This window comes from Ambystoma mexicanum, chromosome 7q (assembly GCF_040938575.1).
Source record: "Ambystoma mexicanum isolate Mex_15411 chromosome 7q, UKY_AmexF1_1, whole genome shotgun sequence".
Classification (NCBI taxonomy): Eukaryota; Metazoa; Chordata; class Amphibia; order Caudata; family Ambystomatidae; genus Ambystoma; species Ambystoma mexicanum.
The window spans coordinates 648,165,380-648,191,248 of NC_090941.1; the positions used below are offsets into that span (position 1 = coordinate 648,165,380).

Genomic DNA, 25,869 nt, shown 5'->3' on the forward strand with positions numbered 1-25,869 from the left:
TGCAGACAGGTGCTGGACGGTTTTCAACAACCAAGTCTCCAACACCAGTTTTGGCCTGGGTATTAAGGGAATCCGGTGAACCTCTCTCAGTATTGCCGCAGTTTGCTTCCTTACAGTTTTCATTTTCCACTGCCTGAATAAGCTGCTTTAGCAGAATGGTGTGCAGGGATAGTTCTTCTAAGATTTTCTTGTTAATTTTTTCCTCTTGGGCACTGTACCCCTGAGGTTCCGATGCCATAGGTTGGGCAGAGGACAATTCCCATTCAGATTCTTTACTCATAGGGTATTGTGACAGAGCAAGGAGAGAATTCTCCATCTCAATTTGACAACGGTTATCCCCCGACACCCCCACCTGCTGTAGTCCCTGAATTTCATCCTCTCCCTCATTAATTGTCTCCCCTTCTCCAGATTCAATTAGTAGGATCGAGTCATTGCCAATACCTTCTCCATCATTCATATTCCATATAGCTAAATCCATAGGGGATGGGAGAAGTGGGAGGCAGAGGCATGGCCATGGCCATTCTCATGGTCCCTCTTAGAGGAGTGAATACCAGGGGAGCTGATAAAATATCATCAAAGGGCCGTGCCTCAGCCATTTTTTCTTGCCTAGTCAAGGATACTGTCCTTTGGTACGCGTTTACACACCTCACAGAGTTTTACAGAAATGTCTAACATGCATTTACAGGCCCCATAGAAGTTTCAATACAACAAGGATGGCTTGTTAATCCCTTAGAAAACCTGCTGCTCATGCAACAGAACATGTGGCCATGTGGCAATAACAAAGAGCGCAGAATGGAAAAAAGAGCCTTAATTTATTAATTATTTAAGGCAACGGAATGATAAAGGCAAGAGAAACAACCTTTTTTCAATATGAAAAGGTATTGCGTATTCATACCACAAGTAGCTGATCAAATAATGTCTAGACCACACCGCCATGCCGCACAGCCAAACAGCCACACTTCCAAATGCACTTGGATGCGCGCACAAGATCCGCGTGCACCAGTGCTTAAGAAGGAAGTGGCTGGCTGTAATGGGTGGGCAGGGAGGAGGAGCTGCAAAGAAAAACTATACGTCAGCGGGAGGCCTGAAGATTTAAACAGCAGCAGTTATATGCAAAGTGAGACACGCAGGAAACCTGCGGTCTCAAGTAGAGTCAAAGTTCCAATAGGCTAAAAAAAGGCCAGATTTACTTCACAGAATTCAGCAACACTTTCACTGTTGCGGCCGCCTTGAAGCTTCCGCTTGCCGACGAGCTTCACACCGCACGTCCCAAACACAGCAGCCAATAATCACAGGAGCGAAGAATGGTGGCAGCCAAACAGCCACACTTCCAAATGCACTTCGGATCCGCGCGCGAGATGCGCGTGCACCAGTGCTTAAGAAGGAAGTGGCTGGCTGTAATGGGCCAGCAGGGAGGAGGAGTTGACAGAATTCCGCAACACTTTTACTGTTGCGGCCGCCGTGAAGCTGCCGCTTGCCGACAAGCTTCACACCGCACTTCCCAAAGACAACAGCCAGTAATCACAGGAGCAAAGAATGGTGGCAGCCAAACAGCAACACTTCCAAATGCACTTCGGATGCGCGCGTGTATTTGAAATTTTAACATGGTGATAGCTTACAGTTAATAAGGTAATTGGTAAGAAGAAAGCAATGCAGTGGGTCAGGACCTTCCACAGGAATCAAGGCATGAACTGCAGAGGTTTTCTAGTAAGGGCAAAGGCAGGATACCAATCCTGGGTAGTTGTTTTCTCTGAGAATAATCTTGAGAATTCGAACTGACCTTCAGGGGGATCATACTATTGAAGACCATACTATCCCTTCAAAATAGTTATTTCCTGACACCTATGTGCAGAAGGTGATTTTAGGTGTGTCATTAAGGACCAGGTCAGGGTGCTTCTGCTTGCCTTCCTGTTTGCCCGTCTGCAGACGATGGAACCATACACTTTTTTTGTATATATAAAATTCAAACATAAAAGTCTGAAACCTAATCTTTAACAAGCAAGTCTCTTCTTCGTCTCCGTACCTAAGTGGTAAACGCAACTAGTATTTACTGCTCTTAGCTGCCTCTTCCACTCCTCAGTACTTTTCACAGTCATGTATGAAGGAGTCAGGGCAGTTGGTTTGTAATACCCCATTAAGACGGAGGATGGGTTGGTTCGGTCATTTTTAGGGAAAGGGGGATACCATGTCTCTCCCAAGGGTATCCCACTTCCAGTCCCCACAAACCCTCCACCCAGGTGATGCTCCCTCGCTTGTCCACTCCCAGGTTCGGGATCCAAAGGCGATGGCCTTTGCCTGACCACCTGCGCAGAGGATCCATGGGGAATAGGAGGGAGATTTATCACAGCGGGAAGCCATGTCTTAAGGGGATGGGGGTATGTGATGAATCTGATAGTGTCATCACTTCTTTCCCGACTGTGACCTCTCCCCATGTGGCCAGGGAACGGCAGCCGCTACCTGATCCCGATCCTGGGAGTGGCTATATGAGAAAGGATCACATGGGGTAGACACCCTGCGGGGGATTAGCAGGGTATCATCGGGCAAGGCATGGTATTCCCCTTGCTCTCTTGAGGAAAATCCATACATCCCCAATGCCTCAATGGCATTTTGTCACACCTTCCCTCATCCATCCAGAAATAATACGAAATACCTTTTCTCAAGATCTGTATGGAAGTCTCATAAAAACACCTTTTAAAACTCTACCTGTAATTCTTTCAAAGCTGACTTGCCCTTTAAGAACACTTGCCCAGACTTTGTATGTAAAGCATCAAAAATGGACTACCATTCCCATAACTACATGGATACTAGGACGAGGAAGATGGGCCGAGTAATGCAGAGCGGAAAAGACCAAAGGTACAGGCCGCGCTGTAGTTGTTGGGCGCACATACCTATAGCCGGGAAATTTAAACAGTAGCCACAGCTGACTTGAAAGTGCTGCTGGAAGGAGAAAGCTGCTTATCTCGGAGTGGACCGGGAGACAGTGGGGATACAGAGAGTGCCGTGGAGCCATCAGGCTCAAGGAGGCATAGAAGAAAACCTGTCTTGAGAAAGAACACGCTGTGGGAACGCCAGAAGCCAGCGCAGGGCTCCTGGGCACTTACAGGTGTTGAGCGGCAGCGTTTACCTCCGAGAAGCCGAACAGCCCAGCAAGAACCGCGAGCGGCAGAGACACTGAGGAACAAAGGCGGTGAGATGGGAAGAGACTCTGAACGACCACCACAGGCATGCCGCAGGAAGAAGGAAATATGCCAACAAGAACTGGTGAGTGCCCGAGAGGGAAGCAGGGACACCAGGGTGTATTGGCAGTCATGCCACATGCAAATAAAGTGCTGGAAAGAGAAGAATCCAGTGAGCATTTTGTTCAATGGGAATATAGAAGAAAAGTAAGAGACTTACAAGCCTGTAAGTGTATTTAATACACATTTAAGAAAGCCCTGCTAGGATAGTGTACCAGGCACACCCAGTATTAGACAAAGCAAACACGGGACGATATCCTGTTTGAAAGTGGGTACAAAGCACGCACAAGAAAAGCCCTGTCAGGAGTGTATACTAGGCAGTTGTAAATGTGTTTTAAAAAGCCCTGGAAGATGAGTATACAAAGCAATTTCAAGTGTGTTCACATAAGAAAGTCCTGGTAGCGAAACGCACCAGACAAGGACAACGTTAAAAGTGTGTTCATTTAAGAAAGTCCTGGCAGGAGAGTATACTAGATAAGTGCAAGAGTGTCCATGTAAGAAAGCCTGGGTGGGGGGAAGCACACCAGGCAAGGACAAACTGAACAGTGTATAAGATATACAGCACCTAAAAGGGTCCTTAGAAGGATATATCACGACTAGCAAAAGGCTGTGCGAAGCTAAGGAAAGAAGAGTGAAAACCTGGCAAAGGAGTACCCAGGTATCCTATCAAGATGGATACCCATAGCCAAGTAGTTTGGGGTAATAGTTTATTGTTGAATAAGAGAAGAGGAATACAAACCTAACAAGGAAGTACACTAAGTATCCTAGAAAGATAAAGAGCCAACATTGTTTTGTGTATCAGTTCTATTGTGGAACAAGAGAAACCCAAGGCACTGTTATCTTTGAGTATACAAGAGAGGGAAGAGAAATCATAGTACGAATAGTGCCTAGAGTAGGTTTTCTTTAAGTTGGTGAATAAAGTAACTTGTTCAACAATGTTCATTAGTCTGTCTCCTATTTCTGACTTACCACAATCCCCAAACCAATTAAAAGGCACACCAGGCAAATGAGTGAGGCTGGCTTCCAGGATCAAGTACAGGCACTGATATCTAACCTTTAGCAAAATATGTGTGCCCTGCACCTTACTCTGGACATATTTAAGTAAGGGACCAAGTGGGGCTCAAGGAAGAGAGTAGAGGTCTAGTTAGAATACGGGATGCCACAGTCCCTCTTTTCACCTGTTCTGACAGTCTCCCGTAGGCACAAGGCATAACAGGGTGGTCTGTTCAGTAGACCACACCACTGAAAGGTTGGTGGGGGGCTCATGGCATGCTAATCACGAGCTGGAGGAATACAGAGGATTCTCTGATAATCATAGACTTCAGCAAAGACTTGCATGTTAGCTGATGGAGATGAAATCTGGTTCCTCTGGATGCCAGAGGATGCTAGGATAAATGTGTAAGAAGTTCAGATAAAGGATGTTGGAGCTAGAACAAGACGCCATACTTTCTTCGAATGCCAGTAGGAACGTGACAGGACTACTGGATCACAGCGTGACATGGGCAGTGCTTCTAGGTACAATAAAGTGTTATAAGGCAAGGCATAATTGCCTTTAGGACGAGTTATATTTAGTCAGTTATTACAGCTGTTACTGCTTATGGTAATGAGGTCTCAGCTGGACTCGTGTGGCTCAGTTCGTAGGTCAGGATTAACTCTTGTGTTGCCTCTCTGAGCAAAAAAGTTGCTGCAATGTATGAGTAGTGTGAATGAAGCCCTCATTGCTATAAATAACAAATGCAATCCAAAACACAACAGGCATATTCAGTGAACAACTTCTTCCATCAGTAAGAGTTTTTTGCACCTGAATCTAACATTTTTGTAGTTGATATTTTGGTAGTTTTTGATTTGGATTTCTGTAAGTTAAATGTAATTTTACAGCTGTTGTTTGGGCAATTTGATAAACGGCTCGATGGGTCAAAACTTGAAATAAAAAGAAGAACATGGGACAGGGAACAAGAAAGATAGGTTATGGATATGTACAGCTTCATCAGACATTAGGGATCATGGACATTATTGGCCATGTGTGGGTTCACTGCTTGGCGAAGGTTGAATGGCATATTGGCAAGTTATGCAGTCTTTATATTGAAAATTTTTATAAAGAATGATTATATATCGAAACTTTTATACTGAACATTTTTATAGTGAATGCATTTAGGGGTAGGATAACGGGTTAAATATGTTCGGGAAATGGTTGGGGCGTGGGTTTTTAGGGAAAAATGTGTTATAAAATCTTTGAATTATGTTCATTCAATAAAGAAACGTATGAGCGAAAGAGAAAGCCTTCTCTCAGCTAGAAGCAGATTGCAACTACCACAACTTGCACTTGCTTGCAAATTATAGCACTTGATGAGTTACAAAAAATCCCAGGCAACCATTTAGCAATTTGCACTAGCTGAAAATTGCTAACATAATAGCATCTTGATTCAGAAACAAAGAGCACATTTCCATGAGCAAGTCTCTACAGAGACCTTGCAGATGAATGTGTGTCAGTGTATGTTTTTTTCACTTTTCACCTACCCATATGCAAGGTCTCTGCAGAGACTTGCTCTTGGGAATTTGCTCTTTGTTTGTGAATCTAGATTCAGTTTCTGCAGGTTTGCCAGAGTCCCTGAAGTGCTGAAATTGTGATATTAGAGATGAGAAGAACCTGATTGGCCTCTTTATTTTTTGAATCACCATGCTCTGTTGGTTTATTCTCATTGTTTCTCCTCATGCCAATGCCATTTTGCATATGCAATTTAGGGGTTAATTTAAGCCTATCACCTTTGTCTGTTCAGTGGCAGATATGCGTGTATGCATTGATTGTACACATGCATAGCGCTCTGCAGACATGCAGTGTGCCCTTTTGTGAATCAGTCGCAGATTGATTTTATGCAAACTGTAATATTTTTTGTGACTGCCAACGTATGTGTGCTTGTAAAAATGCTTTGTGAAGTGAGGCCGTAGTCTTCTATTTTTGCACAGCGCATGTTGATAATTTGGACAATCTTGTTTTCCTGTTTTTGAAGGCTAGATTTTATGCACCGACAACTATCTTCATTGATGAAATAGATTCTATCTGCAGTCGTAGAGGTACTTCAGATGAGCATGAAGCAAGTCGGAGAGTCAAGTCGGAGCTGTTGGTTCAGATGGATGGTATGTTTAATTTCAAAACATGGAGATTTTCATTTTTTTCTGAATATTCTGTTTAACTTGCTTTCTTGCGATTTCCACCTTTGTCTCAAGAAAAGTATGTTGGCTACTGGTTGTGGCAATATTTATGCAATCAGCATATTTGACATTTTTCAAAAAAACGTTTGAAGACCACAAGGCATGTAAAAGAGAAATCGACATGGATAAAGCATGATGAGATGCTCTATTGTTTCTGTTTATTTTTCTCTTTGTAATACTGCGTTGAAGTCAGATTTTCCTCATTGTCATTTAGGTCAGAATTCCCGTTTTGGGTTGCTTTGTCTAGCACTCTGTGTCCTCTAAACCTTTCTCTAGCTTTCTTGATTGTTAGACTTTATTTTTGTCTGCTGGAGTCCCCCCTGCAGTTCGTTTTTGGCTACCAAGGAAGGACTGTTTCCTTGAACCCCCCATTTTGTCCCTGCGAAAGTGTTGAGCAAGTAGGTTGTAGCCTTTTGTATGTGTTAGTTCCCAAATGGCAATATATGGTGGGCATTGGGGGTATTAATTCATTTTAATAGCTCTACACCATGCCATTTTGTTTTGTGGTCTTTCTTTGTTCCAGTGGACTCTGAGCTACAGCCACAATTGCTGTTCTGCCTATATAGGCCCGGTAAGAAGCCTACCCAAACACCCTTTATTTGGCTGCTGTCCAGTTTACACATGAAGGTCTCCAGATGTCTCAGTCCAAATCTGTGTGGTTGGATCTGAGTGTTTGGTGCTTGACTGCTCATCCATGATTGAATGGTCTCAAAAACGGTGACCGTTGCACGTTTTCAGATTGTTGGGCAGGGTTACCCTTACCCATACGCATGAGACTAGAAGTGGGGGTACCTTGTGGTGTTCAACAAATTCTTCTTAGACAGTCTTCCAGGAAGATTACTGGAGAGATGGGCTGCTCATGAGGATTCTGACATTGCTGTCCTGGCTGGGCCCTGTCCTTGTGCTGTTGTCTTTCTACCTTTCCTCCTGAAAGAATACTTATGCAAGTCTCTTATGCTGCTCCTCTCCTGAGTTGCATGCTAGAAACTCCATGCCTGTTGTCTCAATTTTCTCCTGGAACCCTTCTTATCCGAGTAGTATTTGCTGGCCCTAATGTGGGAGTTTCTCTGCTGCCTGGGCTGGACCCTTAGTGGCTTTCTACTTGTCAGTGTTTGCGCTATTTGAGGTGGTTTGTGAGTCAGTTAGAGAGATGTGCTGTTTTGGAGTTTTTCAGCAAGGAGGTGTGTGTGGTGAGTGAGAGTGTTATAGTGGTAGATTGTTACAAGACCTTTGGTTATTTAGTTGTGGGTAGTCACTGAGCACAGTGCAACTATGTGATTCGTCTTTGTTGGGGCACAAACCTTCACACAGGCCTGAGGAGTGCATAGCTTCAGAAAATGGTGTGGTAATATCGGACTTGTCTTGGTATGCAGAACAGGACACAGAAAGCTGCTATTACAGAGATAATTGTTTGGGATATCCCGATCTGTCTAGGGCAATGCATTTGTCTTGACTCACTGGGGTATAGCCCTTGCTTGCCACATTAATGTATAATGGTCCTCTTAATCCACTATCATAAATACTTAGATTTGAAATGCCTCTGCAGCTGACTTGGGCACTGTATTGAAATGTTGTAACGCACCCACAAAGGGTGATCGATATCTGGATAGTGCAGATCGATTTGTTATTATCTGTTGCTGCTTGGAGGGATTGGAAGTTGTGCTGTTGAGTGTCTGATTTGTTGGGTTTTCTGGAAAGATTGTGTTTCTGGTTTGCAGGTTTGGGGGCATGGGGTTTGTGGTGTGTGTGGAGTTTTGGGGAAATGTGGCATCATTATTGACGGAGGTGGTTGGTCATGTTATGTGTGGTTCTTTGAGATCTGCTGTTGTTTTGTTGCTGTAACTGTTGAAGCCTAGTGAGTATGAAGGTGGGGTCATAATGGTGGTTCTCCAGCATGGGGTCTGGCATGGATTCACATGCTCATGAATATTCCCCGTCGTCAGGCTAGGAATCCTCGTTAAAGAAAAATCAGTATCAGTTTCGTTTCTGATCTGTCTTTCGTAGTAGTAACCAATCACTGATCTCTGCGTCATACTGACCACAGCCAATGACTGCCATCTCCCTAAGCCCCGCCTCTGGCAGCCATCTTCAGATTTTTACCGCACGTTCAAGTGTTGGGATCCTCGTGCTATTGCTCTCGAGCTTTAGTGCGTTTTCGCGCTTTTTCTTAGGAAAATTCTCTCTTTTTTCAGTCAAAAGAGCCTCAAGCTCCACCGTTTCTTTATCCGATCAACGGGGACCCGTGTCGGATTCTTCTACGCCCCTCAAGGGTGAAGATTTCGTCGACCCACGCTTTTGGAGGACTCCAGAAGTTTCTCAGGCCCATCTCGGACGTGGCCCAGGAGAAGGGAAGCTTGACGCCCGGAAAGCTGCTCAGGGTCTGCCCTGGATGCCAGCTTCAGAATATCTTTAAGGAGGATGAACACTCCCTTTGCTTCTACTGCCTGCATGAGGACAAGACGCACGTGGAGAAGGACTGTGCGTTTTGCGGCAATATGTCGGAGCGGACCATGAAGGACAGCCATCTGCGTCTCGCCAACTGGCTGGAAGGGAAGAGCCCGTCAGGCGAGAAAAAGAAGAAGTCCGAGAGGTCTTCTAAGACCTTTGAGGGCGCCCCGGCGACGGGGGCCCAACAGAAGGCCAAGCACCGCGAGTCCGCTGGCACCGGGAGCGCCGAACGGTCGGGCTCTATGGGTGCCAGGCAGGGCGCATCCTCCCCGGTGCCATCAACCACGAGCCAACGCTCTGGCTCGGGTAAGAGGAAGGTCGAGCACCCGGTGAAGCTCCTGGAAAGACCCCGGTCGAGCTCGAAGGCCCCATCGGAGGGGGAGCGAGGCGGTGACCCTCCCCCAAGGAGAAGGCGGTGAGCGCACCTAAGGTGGTGAAGGCCTTGATCCACCTGGCCAAGGCCTCTATCGAGACAGTTGCGGCGGCCCTGGCTCAGCCTGTGGAGGCTACACCAGTGGTGGCGACCTCGGGGCCCAGAGTCTCCCTGCCACCGCTGAGGGAGTGCTCTTTCATGCCCATCGACAGGACCCCCGTGAAACCTCCGACTGAGAAGAAAAAGGGGGGGCAGAAGGTCATCATGGATTCGGTCGCAACCTCTGAAGAGGAGCTGATCGAAGTCTTAAACCACGGCGTTGGCGTGGAAGAAGACCAGCCCGTCTGGAGGGACCCCGACGTCAGAGACGACGATAACGTCGAGGGTGCCGACGGGGCTCCTGACCGCCTGTCGGAATCCCCTCAACCAGTGCCACAAGACAACTCGGCGGCCATTTTGTTGGCTATACAGTCCTTATGCTCGGAGATAAGGACGAGATTGCCGTTACCACCAACGGAGGAACCGCTCCTGACGGGGGACCCAGAGCCAGGCCCTTCTGGGAGCCCTCCTCCTAAGAGAAGAAGGATTCATCCTCCACCTACTTTTGAACAATCGCGCCCTGCTCAGCCCTCCTCCCTGTCCACGACCCGTGGGGATGATACGGGGACAGACACGGCCACGATGGGTACAGACAACGAGGTTTACGACGAGGATCTCCCGGTCGTCACCTCCTCCCCGGGCTTCCCCGCCCGACGAGATTGGATCGTTTCATGCCATGATCGGCAGGGCATCCAAGCTTTTCCAGCTCTGCCCGGAAGAGAAGAAGGAAGGTTTCCTTTATCAACGGCGCGAGACCAAGAGGAAGACGGTCCTCGCTGTACCTCTACTGGACGATATCTGGGATGAGGGTCTCGCCCTCCTCAAGAACCCATCCACAACGCCTGCGAGAAGGGATCGGTACGAGAAGAAGTACCGGGTGCCGGACGCGGCCCCCTTGTGCCTTGGGGCACAGCCGACCCCGGACTCGGTCGTCTCTGCGGCGGCCAGGAAGAAAGCGGGGGGGGGGCCTCGGCCTCTACGTCAACCTCCCCGCCGGACGGCGAGGGAAAGAAATTGGACACGATGGGACGCAGAGTCATCTTATCGGCAGCGACGACGATTAAGGCTGCCAACGCCTTGGCTATCGTAGCCCGCTACGACAGGGAGTTGTGGTACAAAATCGCCCCCCTGCTGGACTTCCTACCAGACGACAAGAGGGCGGAGGCCCTAGAGATCTTGCAGGAAGGAGAAGTGGCGTCGGACCACGCCATTACGATAGTGACGGACATCGCTGACACTGGATTTCGCCAGTTGGGCAACGGTGTGTGCCTTAGACGGCGTGGATGGCTCAAGGCAACGGACCTCCGGCAGGACGTGCAGACCAGAGTCTTGGACATGCCGTTCGACGGGAGCAACCTGTTTGGGAAAACAGTGGACGATTCCCTACAAGCCATTAAGACGGACACAGAGATGGCCCGGGCTCTTGGTGTTCTCCAGCAACGACGGCCGCCCTTTCGGAGCACCGGAGGCAAGCAGGGTGCCTCCAAAGGTTCCGGCGGCGGATATTCCACCTTCCGTCTAGCGGCCCGTTCGTCGTCACAGGAAGCCTACAGGGGACGAGGCAAGTCGGGCGGACCCCACCGTCGTCGCCAGGGAGGACAAGGCGACAAAGCCTCATCGAAGCAGGACTGAACCGGCCGTGGGGTCGGGCCCCCACCGAAGCATCCCGGTGGGAGGCCGGCTGGCGAACTTCGTCAGCGTGTGGGAGTCCATCTCCACCGACCGTTGGGTGCTGGACGCCCTGGCCCAGGGTCACGCGCTCGAGTTTCTAAAGAAGTGCCCGCGCGTCCCCCCCGTGGCCAGGAAGGAACATCACGTCCCTCAACTTCTCTTGGAGGTAAAGGCGATGCTCAAGAAAGGCGCCATCGAGCTCGTCCCAAAGAGGCTTCGGGGCTCCGGAGTTTACTCAAGATACTTCCTCGTGAGGAAGAAGACAGGAGGATGGCGTCCCATCCTGGACCTACGACGACTGAACAAATTCATCAAGGCACAGAAGTTCCAGATGGTCACCCTCTAGCACGTCCTGGGTCAGCTGGAGGAGGGCGATTTCCTGTCGTTGTTGGATTTGGAGGATGCTTACTTCCATATCCCCATCCTAAAGGGACACCGAAAGTTTCTCAGATTCGTGGTCCAAGGGCGTCACTACCAGTTCAGAGCCCTTCCCTTCGGATTGAGGTCGGCACCCAGGGTGTTCACCAAGTGCCTCGCACCGGTGGCGGCGCGGCTGCGCCTGGAGGGGATCCACGTCTACCCCTACCTGGACGACTGGCTCATCCGAGCAAAGACAAGGGAGCTCGCCGCGGAGCACACAGCGAGGACCGTCCAACTACTCACGGACTTGGGATTCTCCATAAACTACGCCAAGTCCCACTTGGTGCCCGCGCAAGACGCACTGTTTCTGGGAGCGAAACTCGACACAGTGGCGCTTCTGGCATCTCCGTCGGAGGAAAGGACAAGGGCCATTTTGGGCAAGGTGCAGCGGATGCTGGTTGCGGACGCGGCCAGGGTGAGGTCCATCAAATCCATCCTCGGAATGATGTCTTCTTGCATTTATCTCATCCGCCTGTGCAGGCTTCGGATGCGCCCGCTACAGGAGTTCCTGGATGCTTGCTGGATCCAGACGACGGGCAGCTTCGAGGACAGGATCACACTCGACGAGAGCTTCCGACGAGCGATCCGGTGGTGGGGCACCCGCACGCATCTGACGGCGGGCATGGACTTCCAGACCCCGGGCCACCAGAAGACAGTGACCACGGATGCCTTCCTGGAAGGGTGGGGAGCGCACACCGAAAATCTGCACGCGAGAGGCCTTTGGCTTCCGACGGAGAAGTCCCTCCATATCAACGTCCTGGAGCTCCTTGCAGTGTTTTGGGCCCTCAGGTCCTTTCTTCCATCCCTCAAGGGCAAGGTGGTGAGGATCTTCACCGACAACACCACCACCATGTTCTACATCAGGAAGCAGGGCGGTACCAGATCCCCAGCCCAGTTCATGTTTCTGGTGCCGTTTCATCTGGCAGGAATAAAAAACACCATCGCCGACTCGCTCACCAGAGAGCTGCGCTCGTGCCACGAGTGGGAACTACAACAGGATCTAGTGGACTGCCTCTTCCGACGGTGGGGCACACCCCAGATCGATCTGTTCGCGACGGCGACGAACTCCAAGTGCCAGAGGTTCGCCAGCAGGTTTCCCCAGCCGAGGAGCATGGGCGATGCTTTCTCGTTCCCCTGGGAGGGCCTGTTGCTATACGCGTTCCCTCCATTGCCGTTGCTGATCCGGCTCATCAACCAGCTCAAGAGGTCACGGTGCAGGATGATCCTCGTCGCACCTGCGTGGCCGAGGCAGATATGGTTCCCGGACCTTCTGGACTTGTCAGCGTCCCGGTCAATCAAGCTGCCAGTGGTCTTCTCTCCAGGGAAGGAGGCGCCATCCTCCATCACGACCCGAAGTCACTGAACTTGCAGGCCTGGCTCCTGCAGCTTTAGAGTTTGGAGGATACGACATACTGCCGACTGCAGAGAGGTTCTTGCAAAGGCCAGGGCGTCCTCAACTCTTAAATGCTACGGACACAAATGGAAGAGGTTCTCTGTCTGGTGTCACGCACAGAAGATTAACCCTCTACGGATTACGGCTCCTCAAGTACTGCCGTACCTACTGACGCTGGCCAAGGCTGGACTGGCGCACGCTTCCATCAAGATTCATCTTGCTGCGATCTCCCGATGCACCAGAACCATGGGACGGACGTCTTTGTGGTCTCATCGTCTGGTGAAAGAATTCATGAAGGGAGTGATCGTTCCCGCCGGTGAAGGCTCCGGCCCCGGCGTGGGAGCTCAACGTGGTGCTGACCAAGCTCATGGGACCTCCGTTTGAGCCTCTGCACTTAGCTCCGTTGAAGTTCTTGTTGTGGAAAACAGCGTTTCTTGTGGCCATCACCTCCGCACGACGGGTGGGAGAGATCCAGGCCCTGTCCTGCAAGCCCCGGTACTTGACTTTTCACTCTTGTGTTAATTTGATGTAGCCACCTGGTGTAGTTATTTGTCTGAATGCTTGCGCAAAAAAGTAATCTCTGTTCAGTATCACTATGTTACACTGTTGATTACTATAGTGGGAACTTTTGATAAGTTCTTAACATCCTGTTCTTCCATTCTGGTTATATTGTGTCAAATGTGGTCTTATTTTCCAGGTTTGCTTTTGGGAGTTGAGAAAGTATAATGAATTGGTGCGTTTAATCATTGAAAGACTGAGGATGATGACTGCCCCATTCTCAAAGAAACAGAAGTTATTTCTGTATTGACTAGTGGATTGCAAAAGGTATCAAACCTTTTGAAACTCATGCAGCCAGAAGCGAAGTGGTTAGATTCTTGGGAAAGACTACGATTGTTATGTTCGGAGGAGTTGGGTAGAGAATTAATGCAGGAGGAGTGGGAGAGGGAATGGAGAGCTCCAGTAAAGGCGGATTTACAGTTACACTATATACACCAGAGAACATTGGGTAGGATCTATTGGACCCCGGTGCGTATGTGTGCCTTGGGAATGATTGATGATGATAAATGTTGTGGTTGTGGGAAGGAGAGGGGTAATTTGGTTCATATGTTGTGGAGCTGTGAAAGGGTAGTACAGTTTTGGAGGGATGTGCTGGACAGAATTGATCAGGTTTGACAAATTGCTTGCCCGCATAATTCCCCAACAGTCATTTTACACTTATTCGATGGTAGATAAAGTTTTGGTTGGGTTACATCGTGCTGGATTAATAAAGTCTTATTGGTGGCGAATAAACAGATATTAAAGGTCTGGAAGACAAGGAAGAAACCATCAATAGAGGATTGGATTTTGGATGTGCAAGTTCTGTTGAGATTTAAGAAATCTATGCTTTTTAAGCAGCACAAGGAAGAACTGTATGATGATCTGTGGGGAAGCTTCATTGACCTTTATGGGTGATCCTGGTTTGTACTATTGGAAAATTGGGTTTACTTTAATTTCTGAAAAGGTGTTTTAGGGGGAGGAGGGTTGTGTATGTTGCGTGTCTGTGTGCTGTAGTCTTCTTTGTTGTGGTTGTTGGACTCTTACTAATGGTTATGTCTTGGGTTAGAATACATTAAGATGTTCATGAGGGGATTAATGTTCCAACATTATTGTCTATTGTACTGCTCAAGTTCTATTTTCTGTATTATTTATTGGGATATGGTTTAATTACTATTTACTATTGAAAGTTCTCACTCCCCACATTATCAATATAAACTCAGAATAAAAGACACATCCCAGTAGGGAATGAGACCAGGAGAACAGATTGCAAGGTTGCCAAAGTTTTATATTAGATTCGTCATCCGGAGAACTCTGCTGCCCTGTGAGCGCTCTGGCAAACATTACACTTACAATGGATTATAAGGCAAAAAGGCATCATCAGTGGCGTCAGCTATAAGGGTTACAAAGTGCAATGTTATTGGTTGCAAGATGCGGATGCATGGGTGCATGTAGGTGCTGCTTCGTCGGGATTGGCTGCTCCTTTGGTGGGAGAGTAAGCCTCATGTGGTTCAGCTGGACTTGTCCGGGTGGGGTGAGTGTCGGGTCAAGCTGGAGATGCGGTTAAAACTAGCTAAACTGGCATGAGCACTTATTCTAGACATATAATAAACAATGGGCAACAATGCCTTTGAGTAAATCTTAGAGGCTTATAAGTTGTACATACATAACTACATCATTTCACATTGGGTTAGTCATAAGGTGAAGGGTGCAGGGGTCTTACTTTCTGCAATGACCTGGGGACTGGGCTGTTCTGGCACATCTGGGCTAAACGGGGAGTGGAGTGACACATGTTAGTGTAGGACAGGATATACTGTGACAGGGGTCTGGGTTTATTGGGGGCACTCTGGGGTGGTCAGTACAGTGGGGGCACACTTCTGTTACATCAAGAGAATACCTTAGGAGGGCACAGGCTTCCACAAGCAGTAATTCTCCAACAGCGAGGGTGAGGGGTGCGGGAGCAGGTTTGTGGAGATGGATGAGCTACAAGTCCTGGTTCAGGCTGGTTCTCACACAGGACATTGATCTCAGAGGAAGAATGATACGATACATAATGTTAATTGTTGCAGTTAGCTTCAATGCATCCGTGAGAAAGGGACTTGGGCAGCGCAGAAAAGGTTGGGGCGGTTGGTGCTCGCTGTGTGCGGCGCTGCAGAGGGGAGAGGAGACTTTGCAGTGCCGAATTGCGGCCTAGTCCAAAGATGGAGTCGACGGTAAACAAAATGGAGTCCAAGTGTGTCTTGCAATAGTCCCACCTCTGCTCCAGCTGAGGTCTTATTCCTCATGGCACCAGAAGGGCGATGGAGGCATCCCCCACTAGTGCAAGAGGCTCATCTCGTGTAGAGTGTATGGGGGGCTAATTCGCCCCTTCCTTTCTTACATTCCCCCCCTTTCGTTACATCTAAAGTAACAAATTACTTTTTATCACTGTTTGCATTCCGGCAATACTCCGCCTCCATTACCACCTCGTCCCAAGGAGATGTCCCTTTTATTGGCATCCAGGCCCTGAATACCCCTCGTAAACTTTGGCCCCTTCTAGCATACTCATCAGGGGTGCAGGTCATGTATATTCCCATGTCCCCATCCAGATCCACCCACAATTCCTTGTACCATTGTAACTATCTTGGCTCCTTTATCGTAGTGTGATATAAATTGTCCACCCTGTCCCCGGGATAACGATACACTGCTGTCATACGGTATTTGGGGGGATTAGACTCTCCTGTCTGTATTTGGGCATCTTTCATTGTTTGTACCCTTGCCTGTTGCCCCATTGTCACCATCATCATAGCAGAACTAGGCATTCATTTTGCACAACATCAAACTCCTACCTGACGCACACAAAAAATTAGTAACAGGAAAATCATGAGTGGGACAAAAATGTTCATCATCATGCTGAACCAGGAAGGTATCCAGTTAAAAATGTCATCGAACCAGTTGCTGGGGGTGCTCCCTCCTTCTTTCCTCATTCGTTCACCTAGGTTATGCACTGCCGAGATCACATGCAACAGTGTCCCGTTGTCCGCATCCGCAGAAGGTACGAATGAACAGCATGCGCTCCCGATTTTTCGGCAAACGCCACCATCCATTGCTGTGAGTAGGTCTAGGACGTACCGGTTTTGCATCGTCATCAACCGCAGGGTGCAAATTTCCACTTTAATCACATTGAAGTCTTCTTCTGTGTCGTTGGCCAGCTGGATCAACTCCCAGCGCAAGATCTGCAGCCATTTTGTGTTTGTTCGTGCCTGGAGTCTTGGCAGGAGGAATGAGGCAAAAAAAAACATTTCTGCGGAATGAAAGAGTTTGTACTGGTCGGGAATCTCTGCCAGGATGGTTGAGGATTCACTGGAAATGTAATTTGATGATCTTCGCTTGCGGGAGACTCTGTCCTGTAACTCATCTTCAGACAGAATGTCGTATGTGGAGGGCTCTTTAGTTGCTGGCTGGGGTGCTGGTGATGTTTCGGGTTGGCATTTTCCCCCCTTGGACATGGCTGTCCAGGATCACCATCAACGCTGAGTATAGCGTTGCCATGGCACAGGTACCTCTCCAGATGGCGGGAGGTGTAGGTATGCTTGTTTGCCAGACACCCAGTAAGTGTCCATTAAGGCTGCTGTTCCTTTTTTCATGTCTGGAAGGATGATTGTCTTGTTGCAGTGTTTGTTGGAGTCCATTTGTATCTTCCCCTCACTGTGAAAACAAAGTTTGTACTGGATCTCTTTGATCGGCTTTTCAAGTGCTGTCACCCATGTTAGTTTGCCAATGTGCTGGGACCAGGTTGCAGTGCAAGTTCGTTTGACCCATTGAAAGTTCTCTTCTGACCTCACAATGCTTCAGCTTTACATGTGATTGTTTCATCTTGCCATTTGTTTTCCATGAACATTGTCCCTTTGATGATAAAAAAATAGTTCTTTCAAACATATCACTCCTTGAGGTTTGCTTGTGCACGTTTTTTCATTTTGCAGCATTTGTACCGTTGCCGTGTGTGCCTGGGAAGGTACTTCGTATTCTACATAGAACTAAATGAATTAGACACTGGGCATCCAACATGGGTGTCTCTTGGGATATGAGGATTTTGGGAGTCCCAGAGGAGAGCAAACGTAGCAGCTCTCATTTGTTGCTTGTTTAGCTATGGCACTCATGTCTGAGTACCATTTGTAGGACTGATCCGGGTGGTGGGGTCTTCAATTTCACCTAATCCCAGACCATGCATCATAACCCTTCCCTCCCGCCCCTCTCTTTCATCTTTTACTCCCCCCTTGACCATTGTGTAACTTTTTCACCTTCTGATGTCTTATAGGAAAAATGTTGTCCATGTTCCATCATTTTGTTCGCTCCCACTCTGCAAGGATTGTGACACTGGGTATGTTAGGGTAGTTGGGACATGGGGTGTAAAGTGCATTTTATCGCCATCTGAGGTAGGTTCTTCAGTTGTGTGCATATTTAAATATGGCGATTCCGAAATACTGAACATAGAATGATCTACATCATGCTCATTTGATATGTTATCAACCTCATAACCCATAGCAGCATATGAAGGAATGGTGGTTTTGACAGTTTGGTGATTGTGCAAAGTGGTTAAATTATCATTCAGGGGGGCATTGTGTGCCCAAATAGTTTTAACCCCAGTCCATATGAGGCTTGACCCTTCTTGTATCAAATGTATGCCACCCCCACCTTTTATATCACCTAGTATAAACAACACACTCCAGTACAATCCAAGGTAAAATAACATGATAGAGAAACTATTGCTACAAAATAAAGACCACAGTCATAATTGTAATTCCTGTTACTACTAACATCAGCCCTATCGCTATCTAAATTTGAGTCGTTGTTAGCAAGGGCCCTCCTTTCAATCATATTTCCACCTGAAGGGACGATATAAATGTGTTAAGTACACAGAAAAACATTTATATTATTCGTTTTACTTTTTACGTTTTGTCACGCCTTTGTATTTCTATCAGAATCACTATTGATGCATCACATAGAATGCTATTCTGCAGGAAAGAAAAGTACTTATAATAGGGCATAAAGGATAAGCAAAGCAGAGAGAGAGAGAGATAGAGAGAGTGAAATTGTAAATTTTTACATTAACATTTACTTATAATCATTCTTCATCATTGGTCATAATATTTTTTCCAGTTAATCTTTTACCGTTGCATTTTACATTTTGTGATCTGTATCTTATCTCTAGAGGGTTGCAACTTCCTCACTCTGTTGTTCCTCACTCTGGGTTGTGGTACTTTCATGTGCCTTTCTTACATCTAAAAGATGCACCCAATACTTCAATCCTCGAACCTTTTCTACAGAGGGCATGCAATAAATTACTTCATAAGGGCCATGAAATCGTGGGGAGTTCCACCTCCGCACGAAGCTGCGAACATATAAGTTTTCACGAGGCATTAGCTGTCCCCTGGGGCTGTCTTGTGCGGGTGTGGTTGTATCAGTTTTATTGTCTTGAGCGAACACGGGTGCTATTTGCTTTGCTATACTCCGCACAGCCTGTGTCAGTTGGGTGAGATATTCCTTGAATTCATCCCCTAGCACTGTGGCAGCTCTATGAGCATCTGATGCTCTTCTTAATGGAGATAGTGGCGTATGGATGCGCCTTCCGTCACTATTTTGTGCGGGTTCAAATGGTGGTCCTTGCTTGGCTGGGTCCTGAGTTGGAACAGTGCTAGAGGCAAGCAATATACCCAGTTTTTCTCAAGTGTGTGACACAATTTGGATAATTTACTCTTGAGGAGGCCGTTGATTGTTTCTACCAATCCGTTAGCTTGCAGGTGATAAATCGAACAAAGTTTAGGTTTCACTCCCAGTAATGCTGTCACCTCTAAAGAGGTCATTTACAAAGTGCGTGCCGTTATCTGAGCGGATCACATCACATATTCCCCACCTGGAGAATACCTCCCTCACCAAAAACAGGGCCACTCATTTGGCGTCTGGGTCTGCACCCGGTCCTGCTTCCACCCATCGTGAGAAGGGGCACACTATCACTATGAGGTATCTTGCCCCGTTACATCTTTCTCCCATGAGAAATACCCTAACTGTATGTCTGACATGTTGTGCATTCTATTTTTAATTTTGTCAAGTGTTCATGCAAATTCGCGACAAACCACTCTTCCTGGATGTCTGCTGCAGTATGTTCCTTTGTAACATGTGTTGGAAAATGCAGTTGTTGAAATGCTATTTGTAACAACTCTATGGGCATCACAACTTTGCCTGTCATCTCTTGCCGCCATATCAAATCTGTGGGGGATTGTTTGCAACCTCTTTTCTCCCATAGCTCCTGCTCTTCCGGTGGTACGTGCCTTTGCAACTCTTATTATTTGCAGTACGGGTGTACAATTATACCCTTCCTCTTTGTCTGGTGTTGGTGTTTTTACTATGCATTGTATTGCTGGAGGGATGTTAAAATATGCTGCTTTTTTTGTAGCGACGTCTGCTGCCGCATTTCCAGGCGGGATTGCGTCTTTGTTGTTTGTATGTGCCTGGCATTTTACCAAAGCTACTACTGATGGTTCTGCTAGTGCCTCAATTAAGTTATTCAATAGTGCTGCATGTTGTACGGGGGAATCGTCTGCTCTCCTGAATCCTCTTCGTGGCCATCGTGACAAACCCGAGTGTTCTGTTGTTTTCACATATGCCGAGTCAGAGTATATTGTCACTGCACACCCTTTAGCTGTACGCAATGCTTCAATTAATGCAATGAGTTCCGCTGCCTGTGCTGAAAAATGTGAGGGGAGGCGCTTCTGCACTATCACTACGTATTCTTCTCCTTCGATCCTTACCACAGCTGCTCCTACATGCTTTTCCCCCATTTCACAATCAGTAGATGCTGGCCCATCTACAAAGTATATTTCTCCCCCTTCTAGGGCATTTTAACTTGCATTTGGAATGTTGTCCTCTTCTCCTTCATATGTGGTGCAATCATGTGCTTGCATATCCTCTACTGTGCAGGGCTATGTGATGAATGTGGCATGGTTTACAGTTTTACATCTGACGACATGTACATTTGGGCTTGATATTATTATTTTGTATGCAGTTGCTCTTTGTGTAGGAAGAGTGGACTTTGACCTTTCTAGTATGGCAAACAGTGAGTGCTCAGCGTACAGTGTTACAGAGCAGCTCATTACTATGGTGTCGCTTTTCTCTATCGCGATGACCACAGCTGCGAAATGACCTTGCATTACTGAATCTAAGGTGCTACTGCAGTAGGCTAATGGCTTGTGGCCTACTGATGTTTTCTGTGTAACTGCTGTTATTAGTGTTCTGTTGCAGTGTGAAAAGAGAGAGAACGCCCAATCATAATCTGGGTTCGCTAAAACAGGTGCATGTGTAATGAGGTCCTGTAATTTGAAATATTGTCATAATTTCCTGTGTCCATTTGATAGGGGCGCTGTTCTTTTGTGCTTCTTTTCATCCTTGGAGGAGGGGGCGTGTATATGCGGCATAATCTAATATCCATGCACGGCAGTCATTACATATACAAAGAAATTTCTGCATGTCCTTCACTGTTTTGGGTATCACTGTGTGACGTATTGCAGCTGCCGTATCTGGTATAATCCTTTTACCATCTTTTGAAATCAGCTGTCCTAGATACAACACTTCTGCTAGGCAGTATTGCAGTTTTCCCTTATCCACCTTGTACCCTTTTGCTGCTAGCAGGTTCAGTAATGTTATTGAATCTGCTCTACATTGTTCTTCACTTTCGCTGCAAATAAGGAGGTCGTCTACATATTGAATTGTGCTTTTTACATCAATAATGCCAAGGTCCTTGTGCAAAATTCTGTTAAATATGCTGGGACTTTCACAGTAGCCTTGAGGTAGTCTGCAATGTTCATATGTTCCTCCCCCCCCCAAGGTAAATGCTGTTAAGTATTGACAACTGGGGTCAAGTGGTACTGAGAAGAAGGCATTCTTCAAATCCACAACTGTGAAACACATGGCATTTTTTGGGACGCTGCATAAAATGGATGCAGGGTTTGGCACTAAAGGGAACCCTTTTTGTATAATGTCATTAAGAGGGCGGAGGTCCTGGATCATCCTCCAAGCCCCGCCCCTTGCCTTTTTTATCAGATAAATCGCAGTATTGCATGGTGAATTTGATGGCACAATTATACCTTTTTGTAGTAGTGCGTTTATTGTTTTTTTTATTCCTTCTTCCGCTTCTCTGAACAGTGGATACTGTTTTACTCTAGGCGGTACCACGCCTGGCTTTAATTTAATTTTTATAGGTGTTACACCTTGCAAGAGTCCTACATCATGGGGCCCTGTTGTCCTTATTTCTGGTGGTTTGTTTTCCATATCCTGGTCAAATGTGGAAGGTGGTGCACTGACATTGGCCATGAGGGGGTTATTTATCTCTCTGTGTTGGATCATTATGTCACATGGAATGCTTATTTCCATAATTATTTCCCCATCAGTGTCACTGTCTGTAAACAACTCTTCGTCTGTTAAGTCTCGCAGAGCTATGTTTGGATCTATACATAACACTGTTCTCCATTTGCATCTGTGCATGTCCAGTCAAATTACCACAATACGTCTACTTGACACCTGTACTCCTTCTAAGTCAATCGAGAGGATAGTGCCGGGTACAATGTCTGGGTTTGCAACAGGGCGCAATACAAAATTTGATGGTACTCCCCATTCTTTTTGTGTTATCTCTGGTATCACTCTAGTGAAAACCTGTATCTCATAAATGAACATGTCAACATCTATTGGTACCCCCCTCATTGCTACTTCGTTTGTCATGGTACTGATAATTAGCATTGCTCTTACTGGACATACCCCTGGGATGGAGCATACTATTCCCCTTTCTGTAAAGGAGATGGTCATATTCGACTTACTTAGGAGATCCCTTCCCAATAAATTTATAGGCGAGTCCTCATGATACAGCAGGGGCGCTCAAACTGGTTTTCCCCTCACTGTTATATCCAAATATTTGGTGTAAGGAACTTTGAAGATAGCCCCAGAAAACCCCTGCTTTCCCAAATTTTTCCCTGAGAGAGGAAACCGGCCTTCCATGAGGCACGATGTTTCCGCTCCTGAGTCCACCTTAAAGATGAACTGTTTGTTGCCTACCTCCGCCCCCACCAGTGGTTCCTCTTCTGCACGTAGGGTAGTGGATAGGACTGGACACACAAGTGCTTTCTGTGGGCTGTCCTAACCTGGGTTCTTGTTTGTTCCGTGGACGGAAAAGACATTGGGGGTTATTACGAGTTAGGAGGTAACCATGCCGCTATTAGCGGCATGGCTACCCCCTTTTCAGGTACCGGGTCCGGGTTCCTTGAATGAGGAACTACCGGGCCATTCCGACCTTGGAGGACCCGGTAATTCCCCATTCAAGGAACCCATCCCCATTCCCACTCGAGCCCCCATAGGGCTCAATGGAAATGGGGAGGTGCTAACAACAGGCCCGTTAATAATAGGCACGTTGTTAGCACCCTTGTCTGCTCGCGGGACCCGCTAAGGATGCCTGGTTTTACCAGGCGGCCTTAGCGGGTCCCGCGAGCAGAACTCGTAATGAGGTGGCAAGGGTTGGCGGCTCCGGGACCTTTACAGCACTGTTAACCCCCTTACCCCCAACTCGTAATGACCCCCATTGTCTGTGATCACTGCTGCACACCGAAATGGCGCTGGTGCGCTGTTCGCTGTCCTTGCGAAAATGTTAGTGCGTGTGTTTCCCATCGTGTTCTGGCATACTACTTGTGGTTGCATACCTTGCTGTTGTGTTTGGTGTCTGCGTTGCATTTGTTCTGGTCCTTGCGGGCAATCATTATAATACTGCTCTTGCCCGCTACCACCCATTGGTAACCCATAGGGTCTACCTGGACGTGGGTGGCCAAATTGCTGTTTGTTTTTCATGGGAGGGGGTCCTTGGTAGTATCCCATTGGTCGCATTCGACATTCTCTGGAAAAATTTTCCCACCTTCCGCAGTTCCAGCACGACCCTTGGCTCCCTCCCTGCATGCTCTGCTCTCCAAACCCTCCATTTCCCTGTCCTCCAAATCCTCCTCTCTGTCCCAGATACCTACCTCGTCCTCTTGCGTGTCTGCCATGCCATTGGGGGCCTTCGTACTGCTCCTCTCCCGCCCATTGCTTCGGTCTGTTTGCAGACCAGGTTGCTGCCATCCTTGCTGGTGTACTTCCTGACCCCTCCGCCCCTTCTTCCTGCCTTTCCACGGGTAGGGCTGCGTTAATCACAGCAACCTTCACCAATTTTTTCTGAACAAACTTTGCTTCGTCTGCCAACCTCCTCTGTGCTATTTCTTTTTCTCTCTTTGATCCTCCTACAATGATGTACTATGATGCTCTGAATCTCGGGCCAGCCTTTGGCTTCTATCCCAGCAATTTTACCCAAGGCCTTCTGCACCTCCTTCGGAAGCCCTCTCTTGATAATAAAGTAAAACAGGGCGGTGGATTGGTCCCAAGCCATGCCCGTTGCTGATCTCCACAGGTCCTGCACCCGAAGAATGAACTGCGCAGCCTCTTTCTCTTCTCCCATAGTACATTTCATTACGAAGTGTAAGTCTGGAGTATCTGGGAATGTTCTCTGCAGTGCATCCCACACTTGGGCCCTTACATTGTTAAACGATGACCCATCAAGGCGGTCACAATTTATTGTTACTCCCGAAAAACCTGCCTTCACCCACACCCCGTCTGCCTGATCTCCCACTGCAGATACTAACAAACACTTTACATCTCCTTTGGCCAGGGGCACTCCTGCTGTATTCTTTTCGAATGTGTGTATCCACTTTCCCACCCCACCTAAAAGTGGAGGGAGGAGCTTCAACAGGTTGTTTTTGTCCATCTGTGCCCATGGTATGTAATGGGGTCTCCCTGTTCCTTTGTGTATAATGGGCATTTGCAATTTTGCTTTTCCTCCCTTTTTACTTACCGTTACTTTCTTAGCCTTACCTAGTGACATGTTTCCTAACCTGCTTCTCAGCCTCCCCTGCCACCTTTCAAGTCCTCCCCCATCCTCCAGATCCTCTGGTAATGGGAGACTCTCTCCTCTAGATCACTCCATACTTCATCTATCTCTCTATCTTAGCCTTCACCTCTGTGTCCCTCCCCTGCCTGGCTTTCTGATGGTTCTGGTTCTTATTGGTTTGTCATTTAAGTGAAAGAAAAACTCTCCTGATTTACACTCATGTTCTGACCCCTTGGGCATATTGCCTTATGGCGAAGGTGTGGTCCCACCTGCTACACTGGGTGGGGGTGTCAGCTCACTGGCTACACTGGGTGGCGCTTCCCCTCCCCCGGGCAACATTTGTCCCCTGTCATGCCTTCGTGTTTACTTGGGTACTCAGTGTGTCACACAGTGCAGTTGGAGAAACACTTGTAATTGCTCTACTACACCTTCTGCCCCACACTGGGGTAAACCACAAAAACCTTTTTACCTGCACCTCTTCAGAAACAACAAAAAAATGTATTTTCAATCAATACTCTTTACCTGGCCAATGTCATTACATACATACTTTTAGACAGACCAACACATTTAACTTTGACAACAATTAACATATAACATGTACTATTTCTCTAATACTCCTTACAGCTTTACCCTACTTAAATTAAATTTGCCCTTAATCTATTCTCTCATTCACTCCCCTCACCCGAGCCCCTTTGGGCTGTCTTCTACAAGAGTTCTGCTCACGCGGAAAAAGAATATTCTAAATTACTACTCTGAGTCTACTCCATGTATGAGACTTTTACGTTTTTATCTCCACTTATTCCCAGCACTGGTCAAGGCAATGCTACGCGGCGCCACCTTCTACCCCCCTCCGGAGCTAGGATCCGTATCCCTTTACCTCTGCATCCACAACCTAATGGCCATATAAAGGAAAGAAAAGAAAAAGCCTATCGGTTACATTCACACAGTCTCTAAACCTAACATCTGACTACCCCTCTTTTATAATAGCCTTATCCTTACAACAGCCACTTCATAAATTTCCCCTCTTTACGAATCTCGCAATCGGTACTCACATGTCCGAAGTGATCCGAGAGCCTCCGTTCACGGTCTATCCTCAATCGGGCCGCACCCCAACCAAGCCGTGACCCGCGTTGGCGAGCAGTCGGGTATTTGCAAAGATGACGGGGACCCTTGGAACCTTCTGTTTTGTGCGCACACTGGTCAACCGCAGAGGCAGTGGTATTGCTGGGGGCGTCCCGGATCTCGTTGCACGGCACAGGGGCGACTCTCGGGGCGCACCTTCTCGATCACGTCACGGAGGTCACCAAGTGAATGTGCTCACTCCCCACATTAACAATATAAACTCAGAATAAAAGACACATCCCAGTCGGGAATGAGACCAGGAGAACAGATTGTGAGGTTGCCAAAGATTTATAAGATTCGGCATCCAGAGAACTCTGCTGCCCTGTGAGCGCTCTGGCAAACATTACACTTAAAATGGATTATAAGGCAAAAAAGCGTCATCAGTGACGTCAGCTTTAAGGGTTACAAAGTACAATGTTTTTGGTTGCGA

The 25,869-nt window shown here is 47.5% G+C and overlaps 1 protein-coding gene across 2 annotated transcripts in view; it reads left to right on the forward strand.

Moving 5' to 3' along the window:
- KATNAL1 (katanin catalytic subunit A1 like 1) overlaps window positions 1-25,869 on the forward strand; it is a 789,545-nt gene that overhangs the window by 477,004 nt on the left and 286,672 nt on the right. For both annotated transcript variants that reach the window (XM_069639367.1, XM_069639366.1), the window contains one exon: window positions 6,245-6,371. In XM_069639367.1, the coding sequence (XP_069495468.1) occupies window positions 6,245-6,371 (127 nt within the window). The remainder of the gene's footprint in view (window positions 1-6,244; window positions 6,372-25,869) is intronic.